At 49.3% G+C, this 16589-nt stretch overlaps 1 protein-coding gene across 1 annotated transcript in view; it reads right to left on the bottom strand.

Annotated features, from left to right (window-relative positions):
• Positions 1-14793: 14793 nt before the first annotated feature.
• Positions 14794-16589, bottom strand: part of LOC115090527 — a 98335-nt gene continuing 96539 nt past the window's right edge. The window contains exon 16 of the mRNA XM_029599732.1: positions 14794-15531. Within this exon, the coding sequence (XP_029455592.1) occupies positions 15464-15531 (68 nt within the window). The 3' untranslated portion in view covers positions 14794-15463. The remainder of the gene's footprint in view (positions 15532-16589) is intronic.

Raw genomic sequence — 16589 nt, 5'->3', positions numbered from 1 at the left:
GGTAGTCCTCACAAATGGGTGACATCGAGGATGGAGCCCTGTACGGAAAACTTTTCTGTCAAAGTTTCAACAAGCTTTGACTGACACTGGCACACTGGGTGCACTGAGCATGCCCAGCCTGCAATTATCCCTGTGAGCCACAGGTGTCTCCCTCAGTCTTCTTTTTTCCGCTCTGCAGTCAGCATAGCGGTTGGAGCTCTGTGAGGATTTTTTTTAACTAATTACCTCATGGAAACACTTAACTTTTCACTTCAAAAAACACTTTTCCCTGCACAGGTCTCCCTCCGCGTACGTTTTTACGACGCTCGGTGAGTACTAATTCTTATTTTTCGGTCGGTTCCTGTCACTATCTTAAGGCTGTTAACTGACTGAAGCCTTCCCTTCCCCCATTTTTCAGTTAGCTTTAAACAGCTTGCGAGTATCTCTGTGACACTCTGCTTGCTTATGCTAGTGGGGTAGGGATTTTTTCCTTAACTTTAGGACTTCTGTAGCTTCAAGTCCTTCGTTCCCTGGTACCCTCACGCAGTCGATACCCTAGCGCTACACCGGGACCGTCCTAAACCGCCCTGGGCTTTTATATGTCATCAGCGCCCCTCCCCCCACGGTGCCCTGATGCCTTTATCCATGTTTTTTGCTTTTCAGTGCTACCAGGCTTTTTCCTCCTACGCACTGTTTTTTTCCTTGGGCTTCCTCGGTGCCGTCCCTACCCGGATGCATGCCATTGACGCACACGCTGTTAGTCACTGCCATGCATACTCGGGTCGCCGCCACCGCTGCCCGAGACACTTTTTAACGATCCCAGGGTCACTTCATCGATGCCACCCCCCCCTTTTGGGGATGCCATCGATGCCCCATCCTCCCCACCGATGTCCAGCCCTTTTCCATCGGTGGGCATCAGTGCCACATCGATTCGTCGGTGGGCATCGATGCCGGATGGTCCCCATCGGTGGACATCGGTGCCGGATGGTCCCCATCGATGGACATCGGTGCCGGATGGCTTGTCCGTCGATGGCATTGGTGCCGGATGGCCGTCCGTCGATGGCATCGGTGCCGGGTCCTTTTGCATCGATGGACACCGATGCCCAGGTGTTTCATCCATGGGCATCTATGTTAGAATGCATCCATCGAGGGCAGTCGATGCCAGGCTGCTCCCATCGGTGAAATTCGATGCCCAGGTGGGTCCCATCGGTGGATATCCATGCCGGCTCGATTCCGTGGATGGGCGTTGATGCCAATGCCAGCCTTATGGCTGGCATCGATGCCCATGCCGATTCCAGGACTGGCGTTGATGCCGGGATGGAATTCATCGACTGGGAGATCCATGCCATCGATTCCATACGTGTCCATATCGATGCCACCGACACACGTGTCTGGGGCACCGATGCCATGTACACTTGGAAATCTGAGTCTGTCCAAATCGATACCGTCAACGTCTGTGGCCCTATAGTTGATGCCCGTGGCCATGCCACAAACGGCATAAATGCCCGCCTCCATGCATCGATGCCCTCGACACCTCCGTTTTCCTTCGGTGTCCTTGACGCCCTATTGATTCGACTTCGACTCAGTCGATGCCGGTATCTTTTTCAATAACGGCAATGTTTTTCGATTATTCGATTCCACATCGTTTCAAAGATACCTATGCCACTGCTGTCAGTGCCCGTCACTGTCATCATTCTCCTGGCCAGTCATCGACGATTTTTCATACCCATTTTGATGATATCCTCGAAGCCCCTTAGGTTGCCTTCAATATCGTCAATACCGACATAGCACCGCCACATAATACCCTCGCCTCCTCACATTGCTCCACGCTTTGGGTTCTTTTTTAAGCCCCGTATTAGCTTAAGACACTCCATTGTGTCAGGAGCAGAGCAGGCGTGCTGACAGTTCGTCATCGATCGCCTTCCAGGACGACGAGGGCTTCCATCTCGGCGCTGGGGAAAGACCGGGCCGAGCACCGTGGCACCCATCATCGCCGACATCGTGATCGTCCGCCGCTGACGCCATCCAGCACATCGGTGCCATCCTTCTCCAGGCTGGACAACGCTCGGGCAGAGCGACATCACCACTGCCATCAGCACTGTTCCTACAGTTTTGGCAGTCCTTGGTGATCCAGAACTTCCGGATCCAGGTCCGACAGCTTCTGCATTGGCGTCACGACACATCGAGCCGCTGTGACGAGGGAAGGGAACATGAGTTCCGTTAGGGCTCCTCTGTTCCTGGCGTGCCCCACCGTCAAGTGGTGTGGGACTATGGCCATCTGTTACACTTAGCAGTCTAAACGCCACTCACGCCTGGCCTGTCTCCTCTGTACCTGTGCCACCATACCGGGTTTCAGAGCGAGATGGACGTTTACGTCCCCGGCCTTACCCTCGAGGACTCCGGAGACCGTCGGGGTCAACAATCTTCACCGGCTCGTCTTGCGGCGATCCACGTCGGATGGTAAGTACCCGCTTCGGCGGCATTCCCATAGAGTTGTGTTCTCCCATTCGGACCGTGGTTCGAAAAGTTCTGGGTCATGTGCCTTTAGAACTGTATTAGTGTCACATATCACTATGTTAGCTATGTTAGCCACAATATCAGGAGAACCCCTCTATCTTTTTGGGATTGCAGCAGGGCTTCTTCTCTTGTCAGTAACAAGTCCCTGTGCCGACCAATGCTCTGACTCTTGGTTCCCTCCCAACCAAGGTCCAGCTGCATTGGCTGATCTGCTAAACATGAGATTCAGCAACCATTGCCCCATGTACAAGTCCACCTTGAGGCCTGGCCACAGGTCTCAGTGTCTCCTTGTACAGCATACAGAAATGCGGGTACCACTTACCGCTCACACACCTGCAGGAGCCTACATGATATCCTCCATTGGGACACCTCCTGGTCTCCCATCTGGTCAGATATCAGAGCGGCCACCCCACCTTGTACCAAAGTCCCGGTACACTCCCCCAGGCGCTACGAAGTGCAGAGGGGAGAAGGGAGGGGGGTTGGGGAGTTTTAATTGCACTATTCTTTCTTTTAACAGAAAATAGTTACTCTCCGCACATCCTGGACCTAAGAAAATCCAACTTTCTTTAGACGTCACAGGTACAATGGTATCTTTGGTTACCATCACTCCATACTGCAGTAAGTACATTATTTTAATGTTTCTATGTGCTTTATGGTGAGTCAACATTACAACCCCAAGCTCTGCCGCCGGCACCAGCTTCGGTAAGTGAACTGTCTCTTGCATCACTGTTGGTGAATGCTGTTTTCTCTGCGGAGTGTAACATCATTCACTTTCCTTGCATAGACTACTGCTAACCACTTTCAGTACATGCAAGGAGCTCTCACTTTTTTCAGGACTCACTATACATTTACTAACTGGGATTACTGTCACTGCCATAAATCCCTTCTGTAACACTTCTGGACACCACAGTCTTAAGACCCTCTTGTCCAGCATGCGCACAGACATTCTGATACATTGTTATATGTCCCTGCGCATATTTTCCATAACCTCAACCTTTCAACTTTTCATGGTTGGGCTATGGGGTTTCTTCCCACTATGCATTTTTCTCATAATTCAAAACTGCTATGGGTTATATTCAGTGACATTCTATACTCAATGGACCTAAGTGGTTTCATTGCTTTCGTCCCTGATTCTTATCCCAGTTCGAACTAGGACCTAGTCTCCTTCGACTCATGCTCGCAATTCCTTAGGGTTATAAAGTTTCTCCTGAAAGCTGTCAACCCATTATGCATCTATTGCACTCCAGCATAGTTTCTCATAAACTTCCTGGACGTTGCACCCATGAGTTATGCCCTTATGCCTTCCAATACTGCTTTTGCAACAATTCTTTGTGCATACAGACAGACAGCATAGGGACAATGTGCTTTCCAACTCATAAGCACGCACAACCTCTTAGCTGCTCTGCTAGACAGCTGCGCAGCTCTACCCTTGGCCCTTGTTCACTTCATGCGTCCTTGGGCCACATATCTAAGAGATTTAATGAACGCTCTATCTGACCTTCTCCACGTAGGTTCTATCCTCTCGAATGGTCTCAATTACATGTGTACAGGGCAAATCTTTTAACGCTGAGTTTAACTAAACTTTCCTCTGCGTCTGCATCATTCCATATGATGCACAGGTTCTGCTCCCTACACATGTTTCCTATGCGTTCCCTTAGATGCCTTTTCTTCCATCAAAGGCCTCTTCAATATATCTCTTCTGCTGCTTCTCGTAGCCAGCATTCTTCTAATGTTGAACTGGGATGGGGTTCAGTATTCTTTTCCCCACTCCCTGACTGAGATCAGTATGCTTCCCATACTTCTCAATCCATCATATCAGTAACCTTTTATTCCCTCACCAGTCAGTCCCAAATCATAGACTTACTGATGTTCTTAGGTTCTGGTAGCGTCACAAAACCTTCTAAACATAATTCCCTGTACGTACCAGGATCAGTCCAGGACACCTGGGTTGTGACTCCGCACCAGTAGATGGAGACAGACTAAAACTTGTGGGCGGAGCCATATATGCCCCTGTGCCAGTCACAGCCCCTCAGTCTTACTCTGTCTCCAGTAGATGGTGCAGGTCCGGTCACAGCTCCTCCCTGCCCTGATTCTGGTACTCCGTCAGGGTTGGTTTTTCTTTCCTTTGGGTTAGGCCAGGTTAGGCTTTTGGTTTTGTAATTGGAATTTTTGCCAAATTGTCACTGACGTCCGTCTGCCCTGCCTCCCAGGGGGGTTGAGAGGTCCTGAGGGGACTACCCCCCCCTGGTTGAGGCCACTGCTAGGGTCGAGGACCCAGTTTTGCTATTTAGCAGTGTCAGGGGTGACACCGGGGAGCCCGGTTCACTCACCCCTGCTGGACTAGGGCTCCAGGACCGCGGACAGCGACAGGCCTTGTTTTTTTGTAAAAAAAAAAAAAAAAAAAAAAAAAGTTTTGTCTGTTTTTTGTTCCGGCTCTCTGTTCCTTGCGTCGCCGCTCTCGGGGGGGGCGCCGCTGACAGGGGGGAGGCTGCTCCTTGCGTCGCCGCTCTCGGGGGGGCGCCGCTGACAGGGGGGAGGCCGTTCGCGCGACTTTTGTTTTCTTCATTTTGATTTCTGTTGCGGCCCTCTTCGCGCCGTTTCACCGGCATGCCTCGTGGCTCCGCTTGCCGAGCCTGTGGCTCGGCGCGCGCGCGTCTCTCTCGCGTCGGTCTTTGCGCTTCCTGCATCCCGGGCGATGAAGGGTCGTCCGGGACGTTTCGGGGGGGCTCGTGTGCGGCGCGCGCGACCCCCCGCCGAGCGGGGGGGGAGCGTTGGAGAAGCCCCAGGATTTGTTCCCGCTCAGCGCGGGAGTGGCGGCCATTTTAGCCACGGGCCGCGAAATGGCGCGGGAAGCGGCAGGGCCTGCGGCCTTGCCTCCGGCGCTGTCTCCTCAGCGGGACCCGGCGGGGGGGGGTCCCTCGGGGGACCCGGGGTCCCCGGGGAGCCCAGCGGAGGCTGATTCGGGTTCCAGCTCTTTTTCAGAGGACTTTGCGTTTTTGTTGCGCAAAGTCCTGAAATGTAGGAAAAGTAAGGGCAAACGCGGCCGGAGGGAGTCCCGTAGGGCTCCGCCGCTGAAGAAGTCCAACAGTGGGGCCCCGAGTGATTCCAGGGGGAAACGTCCTCCGCGTGGCGTCCCACAGGAGGCGGACCCGGATTCCTCCACGGGGGCGGACACTGATGCCTCTGAAGAGCCACAACAAGGGACCGATGACGTGGCAGGGGACGGATCCGCTCCAGCTGCAGCAGGAAAGGCGTCACAGGCAGCGGAGGGCGACGATCCCAAGGTGGTCCGTCTATTCCGTAGGGAAGAATTGCCACCTCTAATTCCAGCCATTCTCCAGGAACTGGGAATAGACCCCCCTCCTCCGGCGGTGGTTCGTCAAGAAGCGAACATGGATCCGGTCCTGTTGGGCCTCACGGGTCCGGCAGTGGCTTTTCCGTTCCATTTTTCTTCAACGGACATCATGTTCCGGGAATGGGACACTCCGGAGTTAGGTTTGAAGGTCAGCAAGGCCATGGACAAGCTTTACCCTCTCCCGGAGGATGCGCTGGACCTTCTCAAGTTCCCCAAGGTGGATTCAGCGGTTTCGGCGGTAACGAAGAGATCTACTATTCCAGTTACGGGAGCGACAGCCCTTCGGGACCTTCAGGACAGGAAGCTGGAAGTACAGCTCAAGAAGATTTTTGAGGTTTCAGCGCTAGGAATTCGGGCCGCCATGTGTACGAATTTCGCTTTGAGAGCTAGCTTGCGCTGGGCTCAGGTCCTCCAAGCCAATGCGGATCTTTCGGCGGAGGAGGCAGCACAAGCGGATAAGTTGGAAGCGGCAATAGCATATGGTGCAGATGCACTCCACGATCTACTGCGCACTTCGTCTAGATCCCTGGTGGCGGCTGTCTCGGCGCGCCGCCTCCTGTGGCTCCGCAACTGGGCGGTGGATGGCTCTTCTAAGGCTCACCTCGGGGCGCTGCCTTTCAAGGGTAAGTTACTGTTTGGCAAGGAATTAGATGATTTAATGGCTTCCCTGGGGGAAAATAGGGCTTTCAGGTTGCCTGAAGATAGATCCAGGTCGCGGTCTTCCTTTGCATCCAGGTCCCGTTTTCGTGGGCCCAGGAAGGCGCGCCCTCAAAGGTCGTCGGGGCAATCCTACAGGTCTTCCTCCTCCCGTACCCCACAGTGGCGGCAGCAGCAGCAGTCTTTTCACCAGCAGTCCTTTCGTGGGAGGCGCTATGGTAGACCAGGGGGTGCCCTGGCCATCATGGCGCCCAAAGCTTCACAATGAAAGGGGGTCGGCCCTTCTCCCGCCGCAGCCTCAGCACGCCGTTCCCAACGTCGGGGCGCGGTTGCTGTCGTTCTACGAGAGATGGGCCGGAATAACGTCGGACCAGTGGGTCCTCACCGTGATAAGACACGGCTACGCGTTAGATTTTGCTCGCACTCCAGTGGACAAGTTCCTTGTGTCACCCTGCAAGGCTCCCGAGAAGAAGGCGGCGGTGCTAGACACCATCCGCCGCCTAGAGGACTTGGGAGCCATCTCCCCCGTTCCGGCCGGCCAGCATGGCAAAGGCCGTTACTCCATTTACTTCATCGTACCAAAGAAGGACGGCACGTTCCGACCAATTCTGGATCTCAAAGGGGTGAACCGATGCCTTCGCGTTCCTCGCTTCAAAATGGAGACGATCCGGTCAGTCATCGCCGCGGTCCGGCCAGGCGAGTTCCTGGCCTCCCTGGACCTCACGGAGGCGTATCTTCACATAGGCATTCAGCCGTCGTTCCAACGCTTCCTCAGATTCTGCATTCTGGGCCGGCATTACCAGTTTCGGGCGCTCCCGTTTGGGCTCGCAACGGCCCCTCGTACATTCACGAAGGTGATGGTCGTGGTGGCGGCGCAACTGCGCCGAGAAGGTCTCCTGGTCCATCCTTACCTGGACGATTGGTTGATTCGGGCGAAGTCCGAGGATCAGTGTCGGATGGCGGTGGCCAGGGTCCTCCATCTGTTGCAGTCCCTGGGATGGGTGGTCAACTTCAGCAAGAGTCATCTGACACCCACGCAGTCCTTGGAATATCTAGGAGCTCTTTTCGACACGAAGCAGGGCAAGGTGTTTCTGTCGCTCGAAAGGAGGGGCAAACTGCAAACTCAGGTGCACCGCTTGTTGTCTCTTCGCCAGCCGCGGGTCTGCGACTACCTTACGGTCCTGGGGTCTATGGCTTCCACGCTGGCGCTGGTTCCTTGGGCGTTCGCTCATCTGCGACCCTTACAGTCATCCTTGCTTTCCCGCTGGAAGCCGGTCTCGGAGGACTTCCATTTACCGCTTCCTCTAGTGGGACACGCGAGGTCCAGCCTGCGGTGGTGGCTGGATCCCAGTCATCTTTCCGCCGGAGTCTCTCTCCTGGTGCCCAGTTGGACAGTGGTGACCACGGATGCCAGCCTCTCCGGTTGGGGAGCGGTCTGCCTAGGGAGCTCAGTTCAAGGCCTATGGTCAGTGTCGCAAGCCCAGTGGTCTATCAATCGCCTAGAGACCAGGGCGGTCCGTCTGGCTCTGCAGGCGTTTCTACCATTGCTGCGGGGAAAGGCAGTCCGAGTGTTGTCGGACAATGCGACCACCGTGGCATACATCAACCGGCAGGGGGGGACACGGAGCCCCCAGGTGGCAGAAGAAGCTCAGCGCTTGATGGCCTGGTCGGAGCTACATCTCAGCAACCTCGCAGCGTCTCACATAGCGGGAGTCGACAACGTGCAGGCGGACTATCTCAGCCGGCATCGTCTGGATCCCGGAGAGTGGGAGCTGGGGGACGAAGCATTTCTTCTCATTTGCGAAACGTGGGGGGTGCCCCACATGGATCTGATGGCCACGTGGCACAACGCGAAGGCCCCGCGATTTTACAGTCGACGTCGAGAGCGGGGGGCAGAAGGCGTCGATGCGTTGGTGCTTCCCTGGCCTACGGATGTGCTGCTCTACGTGTTTCCCCCGTGGCCGATGATCGGCAAGATTCTACGGCGCATAGAGTTGCATCCGGCCAACGTGATCTTGGTGGCACCGGAGTGGCCTCGCCGGCCGTGGTTCGCAGACCTCGTACAACTGGCAGTAGCGGCACCCCTTCGGTTCCAGGGAATGGCGGCCCTACTCCATCAGGGCCCCGTCTGTTTGGAGGATGCGGATCACTTCTGTCTCGCGGCATGGCTTTTGAGAGGAATCGACTGAAGAGAAAAGGTTATTCAGATGCGGTGGTGGCCACGCTGCTGCGTTCCAGGAAGCAGTCGACGTCTTTGGCTTACGTCCGTGTCTGGGTAGTCTTTGAGGACTGGTGCGTGCAGCGCGGGGTGGTCCCCACTTCGGCTTCCGTCTCTGATGTTCTGGCGTTCCTCCAGGCGGGTCTGGCCAAAGGTCTGGCGTGCAGTTCCCTACGGGTCCAAGTGGCGGCGCTTGGGTGTTTGCGAGGTAAGTCTCTGGCGCTTCACTCGGATATTGCTCGTTTCCTTCGGGGTGCTAAGCACCTTCGCCCCCCGTTACGTCTTCCTTGTCCGGCTTGGAACCTCAATTGGGTTCTTTCCGCTCTATGCACGGCGCCGTTTGAGCCCTTGAAACGCGCAACTCTTAAGGATCTCACTTTAAAGACGGCATTCTTGGTGGCGATTGCCTCGGCACGGCGGGTTTCCGAGTTACAGGCCCTGTCTTGTAGGGAACCTTTCTTGCGTATCTCCGATTCGGGGGTTTCCTTACGGACGGTTCCTTCCTTTCTTCCGAAAGTGGTCTCGTCGTTTCATGTGAATCAATCGGTGGAGTTGCCCGCTTTTGCGTGCGGAGGCTCCTCTGTTACAGAAGAGAGGGAGTTACGGAAACTTGACGTACGGAGATCCCTTCTCCGATATCTGGAGGTCACTAATCCGTTTCGGGTCACAGATCATCTGTTTGTCCTGTTCTCTGGACCAAAGAAAGGAGCTGCAGCGTCCCGCACAACGATCGCTCGTTGGCTCAAGGAGGCCATTGGTTCGGCGTACTTGGTGAGGGGAAAACCTCTTCCTGTGGGGCTGCGGGCTCACTCGACTCGATCTCAAGCAGCGTCTTGGGCGGAAGCTTCTCAGGTGTCGCCTCAAGAGATTTGTAGGGCGGCCACCTGGAAGTCGTTGCATACTTTTATCCGGCATTACCGGCTGGATGTCCGGGCTACCGACTCCGGGGGTTTTGGAGAGAGGGTTCTCCGAGCGGGACTCTCTGCTTCCCACCCTCAGTAGGTTGCTCTGGTACATCCCAGGTGTCCTGGACTGATCCTGGTACGTACAGGGAAAGGAAAATTAGTTTCTTACCTGATAATTTTCGTTCCTGTAGTACCAAGGATCAGTCCAGGATCCCGCCCGCAGTGCTGCGCTGAAGTAATGGAGAGTCCGCTCTGTGTTTTTGATTTGCTCTGTTTCGCTTGTTCGCTCTCTCGGTTGGAGAGCCCGGTTCCAGAAGGGGTGTTTCTTCCCCGTTAGTTAGCGGTATCTAGTTTTGTTCACTTCTCTGGTTGTGTTCTACTTTGACATTCCGTAAGACTGAGGGGCTGTGACTGGCACAGGGGCATATATGGCTCCGCCCACAAGTTTTAGTCTGTCTCCATCTACTGGTGCGGAGTCACAACCCAGGTGTCCTGGACTGATCCTTGGTACTACAGGAACGAAAATTATCAGGTAAGAAACTAATTTTCCTATCTTGCCGTTTAATATGGCAGGCTTTACCTCCTGACGCTAAAAAAAAAAAAAAAAAAAAGAAAAAAGAGGTATTACCCCTTTTACTTTTCCACCATTTTTTCTTACTCCCTCGGATTCTGTTCTCCAGACATCCTCCACATAGATACACCTTTCTCTTAGGAGGTGTATAGTTTTGGGAGTTGGGTTCCCGTTTTCGGTAATCCTCTCTGAGTCGGCTTACCATGGATTATCCACTGATCAAGCCGCCTCTATTTCTCTAATCACGGAATGAACATATATATTCTCCTTATAAGTCTCATACATTCTACGTTTGAGCCTTTCCATTCCTCTCTTCCACAGTTTGGCAAGGGAACTTCTTTCCCTCTTAATGTCATTCCTGCCAGCAGGGTCCGTGAGTTATGCACTCTTTCCATACTCACCTGACTCCGTTCCTCTGCCACTGAGTAGTTCTACGCATTCAACTTTCTATCCTTTTCAGGTAGATGTTGTATCTCCTTTCCTCAGGAAATACTCTATTAATTTTTCCTAACCTCTCTCTCTCGCCCTAGGGAGAGACTGGGTTTTCCACATTCCTGGACAGTAATGCTGCGCTTACATTCTATCTACATTGCACTGCATTCCATGTGAATTCCACTTGACTCTTTCCTTCATGCAAGGGTCAAGCTGCTACTTCCAGTGGCCACACAGACCTAATCCTTCTGATTAAGTGGTCTATATTTCCTTTCCTACCAACAAGCAGACATTTCACTACAACACTGTGGGTATCCACATACTGTTGTGTCCGTCTTAGCCTTAACAGCTTCCCTTTGGTTACTGCTGCTTGTACTTTTTTATCAGGTTGCAGCCTGGAGTCCTCTCCATACCTTCGCAGCCTATTATTGCTTACATTTGACTAGCCGGCATGCTCCATGTTTGGCCAGTCTGCCTACTCTTACTTTTTTCAATTCACTACCCAACATCCTTCCACGAACCCATTATGGTGTTGCGGATGCCCTCCGTTCCCATTTCCACCTCAGTCGTTACGCCTTTGCGCATCTGCGGTGTATCTGGTGCATTCCCGGGCATCCTCAGCTCGGTACTCACCCATTTGTGAGGACTACCATCCTGCTTGTCCTGTGAGAAAGCAAATGTTGCTTACCTGATGTAACAGGTGTTCTCACAGGACAGCAGGATGTTAGTCCTCACGAAACCCGCCCGCCACCCCGCGGAGTTGGGTCTGTATACTTTTATTTTAGTTTCGCTTGCGCTTTTTAGCTATAAGACGAGACTGAGGGAGACACCTGTGGCTCACAGGGATAATTGCAGGCTGGGCATGCTCAGTGCACCCAGTGTGCCAGTGTCAGTCAAAGCTTGTTGAAACTTTGACAGAAAAGTTTTCCGTACAGGGCTCCATCCTCGATGTCACCCATTTGTGAGGACTAACATCCTGCTGTCCTGTGAGAACACCTGTTACATCAGGTAAGCAACATTTGCTATCTTAAACCCATTGAGGGGGTTTGAATGTGGGGAGGGGGGGTATGCAATGGGTGGACTCTGCTGCATGGGGAGCTGATCCTTGGCACAGACCTGAAGCTGGCCCTTTTGTTCATGCTGCAGCTGCTCCTTTGTCCCACCCTATACCTACTCTATATGAAGTTATCTCCTAATCTCTTATACCACCTTTTGTTGCAGTTCACAGGTGGGAGTCATGGTGGAGGTAGTGCACCATGTGGCTATTACACTAGTAGCTATTCTGCCAGGGACACGCTGCTGTCAGGGTCGTATGGCCCCCACATTGATGGCAGACTGGATGTCCCCATTCAATTCATGTGAGTTATCACCTTGCTAATGTACAGCATCTTGACCGGAATGCCCACGAGGAGCGAGCACCTCTTATAGCATAGGGCATTGGTTGGCTGGGACAAGCCACTGGAGTCTTGAGGTGATGGCATTACCTGCCCATTGACAAGGGGTTAGTTTTCAGCTGTTAAGGCTCAAATACTTAAGTTTGCAATGTCATTTTGTTCCTACCATAAAGCTCTGGTCTATTTTACACCAGTCAGTGATCTGACTCAGTTGTGGGAATAGCTTGAGTCCACTCGGGCTTCTAGCTCCCCCGACCTTGTGACAAGCTAGTTGCAGCTGCCCAGGTTAGAGGATTAAAGGAAACTCTCTGCTATTTAAAATACATCATCATGAAAGGAATGTGTTTTGCCTTGGAATAGCTATTATGTAAAGAAAGATGTGGTTCATTATTCTGTAACATAAAAACAGAGCATCAAACATCAACAAATACAGACACCAAGTTAAAAAAAATCTTGTTTGAGAAGAAATTAAATACATTTCTATAGAAGAAATTTCAAATTTACAAGGAAATGGTACCACATTTAAATGTGCTTGCAAATGTTTAAGCTACAGGCTCTTGCCCGCAATGCGCTTCAGCTAGTATCAAAAAGCCAAGCACCTGAGCTCATGTCTTATACCTTTTGCAAGATACTTTTCTTTTTTTCAAAACCTGTATTATTCCTTATTAATGTAAAACAAATTCCACATCTCTTTATAAATCTGCTCCTTCCACATTCAAAACGCACTATTCCAATATTGATGTTTCGGCATCCTCAGAGGCCTTCATCACAGAATATATTAACAAACTCTGCCAAAATACACACCATAACACAATGACTGCAAATTTAAACAATTTTTCTTTTATCTACAACTGTATCAATTTATAACAAAAGAAAAAGTGGTAGATTCATAGCCACAGCTCTACTGGCTCAACTCTTTAAAATGGCAGCACTGAATTCTGTCACCAACACACTCCTAAATCTAAAAAAAAAATGAAGTGACTCTCACACTTGGGGGCAGATTTTAAAACTTACGCGCGCGGCCTACACATAAATGTACACCCGATTTTATAACATGCGAGCTCATGTTATAAAATCAGGGGTCGGCGCGCGCAAAGGGGGTACACACTAATGCACCTTGCGCCTGCCGAGCCCTCGGGGAATCCAGCTGGCTTTCCCCGTTCCCTCCGAGGCCGCTCTGAAATTGGAGCCCATTCAGAGAATCCCCGGGACTTACACACGTCCCGGGGCTTTACATGCGCCGCCAGGCCTTTTAACATCTGCCCCTTGGCCAATAGTAAATCTTGACATCCCACAATTAAAGCCTATGAATACCACCTCTAACCAAACAATGTATGGCGGTAGAGCTATAACTATGAATGTTATTTTGTAAACCGCTGTGATCTATACATGGAGCGATGGTATATAAAATGCCTAAATAAATAAATTCACTACGCCATCACATTATCGCACACTCAATGAAAACTAACCAAGCCACTTTTGTTCAAACCTAAAAGGGTGGACAGTCGGTAGCATAAAAATCCACTTTTGTTCATGTTGTAACAACCAGAGATCAACATCGCCACCCTGACCAATCAACTTCAAATCTTCCAATATTGTAAAAAATAAATCTTCAAGAACATGATTGTACATCAAACAATGTTCCACCAAAAGGAGCCTCAAGCTTTTGACAATGTTTTCTCATGTGTGTTTTTATTGCTCTTATTGTTTTCCTCACATATAAAACTTGCAAGGACACCAGATTATGTAGACCACCTTACTCGAGGCACACATCATTCATATTTCTGGGGTTACAAGACCTTCATTTCTCAAAATTTAAATTCTCATGGGTACATAGGTTTGCACACAGTAAACGCTCTCCACCAACTGGTCATTTTCAGAGTCTTGAATAAATTGTGATCTTAGTACCTGCTCTTTAATGTTGTGACCCCCTTTGATAGGTTATTAGGGGTCTCCTAAAAAATTAAATGCAACTGTATATATGCTTCTCCCTACTCTGTCAATCGAAGGAGAAAAAGGAAGAACACAAGTCACTTGTGAGAACTTTTCACAGCAATGAGTTGTTATAGAGCCTCCCTATTCCAACGGGCCCGCTTCATAGCCTTCTTCACAACTGGCTCTGGCTTGTTAAAAACCGGTTCCGCGTTTCTCTAGCCCTCACGAATTGTTTAAACTTGCAGTCAATACGTTGTAGGGTGTGCTTTTGTGCAGTGCGTGGCAGATGATTTTCAAAAGAATTTATGCGGGTACATGTAACTACCAGTGTAGTAATTTTCAAAAGCCATTTTACTCGAGTAAAGTGCACTTGTGCAAGTAAATCCTATGGACAAGTCCATGGCATATTGTAGCAATTTTCAGAAGCCCACTTACTCAAATAAAGTGCATTTACTCAAGTAAAATGTTTTTAAAATCAGGCCCTTTGTAAATATATCCCCTGGTGAAGGCAGTGGAGGATGCTGAAACATTGTCAATGTTAGTGTCCTTTGAGCACTTGAATGTGGAAGGAGTGGGTTTATAAAGAATTTAAAGATAGTAGAATTTTAGTTTTACATTAAATAGGAATAATACAGGTTTTGAAATAAAGAAAGAAAAATTATCTTGGAAAAAGGTATATGATGTGAGCTCAGGTGCTTGGCTTTATGATACTATTTATTCATTTATTTTCCGACATTTGATCTCAAACCCTGGTCTTCTGGATTGGATCTGTTTTATTATTATATACTGTAATTATATATTTTTTGTTTTTGTTTTTTTTTTTTAAGTTTCTTGATGTAATTAGGTTTTTGTTTTTTCCCCAATCTGTACTATTTATGTAAACTGTTGTGAGGGATTACTGAATGATGGTATATAAAACCTGTAAATAAAATAAATAAATAAAGTGCTGGTCATGGAACTTGCTTACAGGGCTGAGGGCAGTATCCACAAGTGTAGGCAGTGTTCAGGCATATGGCAGAGATGATATGCTTGGATTCCTGTGTACCAGTCCCTGCTGGCAAGTTGACACTAAAAATGGGGGGGGGGGGGGGGGGGGCATCCTGTGTTGTGTTAATTCCAATCATCTGCCAGCATAGGACCTTGGCTCAGCTGGAGTGACTGGTTAGGGCCAGGATGGAGGAAAAACTGAGGTAAACCAGTTCTGTGCAAAGATGCAGACTAAAAGAATAGGAACCTGGCACTACCTGCCCTCCCTATAACAATATGCATAGTTCTTGAACAAAATAAGGTATTTGGCAGTAGTTGTGTAAAATATTCTTTGGAAACAAAAGCAAAATCTCTCACGGGTAACTGAGCTCAAGGCCAAAGCAAATTCCTCCATTGCTTTTGAAATCAGATTTGCCAAACTGAAAATAACTGATCAAAATAATAAAGAATAGAAGATTAAATTAGTTAAAAAAGCTGTCAGCCAGTTCTGAAAGACTTCTTCCGTGGAGCTGGTCATAGAGTCTGCTGAGTGCGCCGCACCTGCCGCCTTTTCTGTGTGGTTTGATTAGTCTGCAGCATGGCTACATAGGAAGAAAAGAACTAAGTCAAGGGTGAGAACTGCATCATCCACCATCCCTTTCAGATAAATGATGAGCAATCCTGGTTGCTACGATCAGTGATGCTATATAATTATGTTTTAATCATTATCTCATATGAAAAACATTTTTTTTTTTAGATTTAAACAATTGCAGCTTCATTTCAATAGAAAGCCATTGACACTTATCTTTAGCAATATCTCATTTGAATTATTTTCTAATAACTTATGCCAGACGTTTTTCGAAAAATCTTCCTTCTTCAGGGGCTAACAAGGCATTCAATATTAATATTTAATAACAAAGCATGCATTATTTAAAAAATTCCTTAGAAACACAAGAACATACATGTTAAGGTCCAAACGTTTATAAACTTTTATCCTCCTTCAATAATAAAGAGCAGCATAAACAGCGTTCAGTGCTTGAATCCGCCATTTTAGAATAACTTTTTCTATTCTTCAACATGATCAAAAAGGACCAATAGAAAAGAGGAGTGTGTTCAATCACAACAAAGAGCCATTCAAAAAAAAAAAAAAAAAGTCATTCAACATAACCAGCGTCTCACATCTAGAGCCACCATTTTGAATGAACTCTTTTTGCAATATATAAATTCAAAAGGTAATTGAACACACCTTCAATTTTTAATGGTGCTTTTGCAAGGAACAAATCATAATGCAAGAATGCTGGCATTAATAATAAAAAAATAAATGATATTAAAACCAGATTCCCAAGAATGTCTATAGACTATATTAGTGCCATCCACTCTGTCATCATTCATGCCTTGGAGAAAAAAAGAAGAAAGATTGAAAATCCATCATTATTCCTTATAGTTCAATAAAGATGAGGTCACCACCCTGTTGTAAAAGCAATAAATTATCCACAAAAGTCCAATGCAATTGTTCAAAAGTATGCTCATGCTGCAAGCAGTGTTTAACAATAGGAGCATTTAAATTTTTGGTGTGTAATCTACTACAATGTTCATGTAACAGTGTCCTCATACATCTTGAAATACGCCCCACATACAATTGGGGACAAGTACACTGCAA

The sequence above is a fragment of the Rhinatrema bivittatum genome, chromosome 4 (assembly GCF_901001135.1).
Source record: "Rhinatrema bivittatum chromosome 4, aRhiBiv1.1, whole genome shotgun sequence".
NCBI lineage: Eukaryota > Metazoa > Chordata > Amphibia > Gymnophiona > Rhinatrematidae > Rhinatrema > Rhinatrema bivittatum.
Note: the sequence above shows the minus strand (reverse complement) of the source record. Positions and strands in the feature narration are given on the sequence as shown.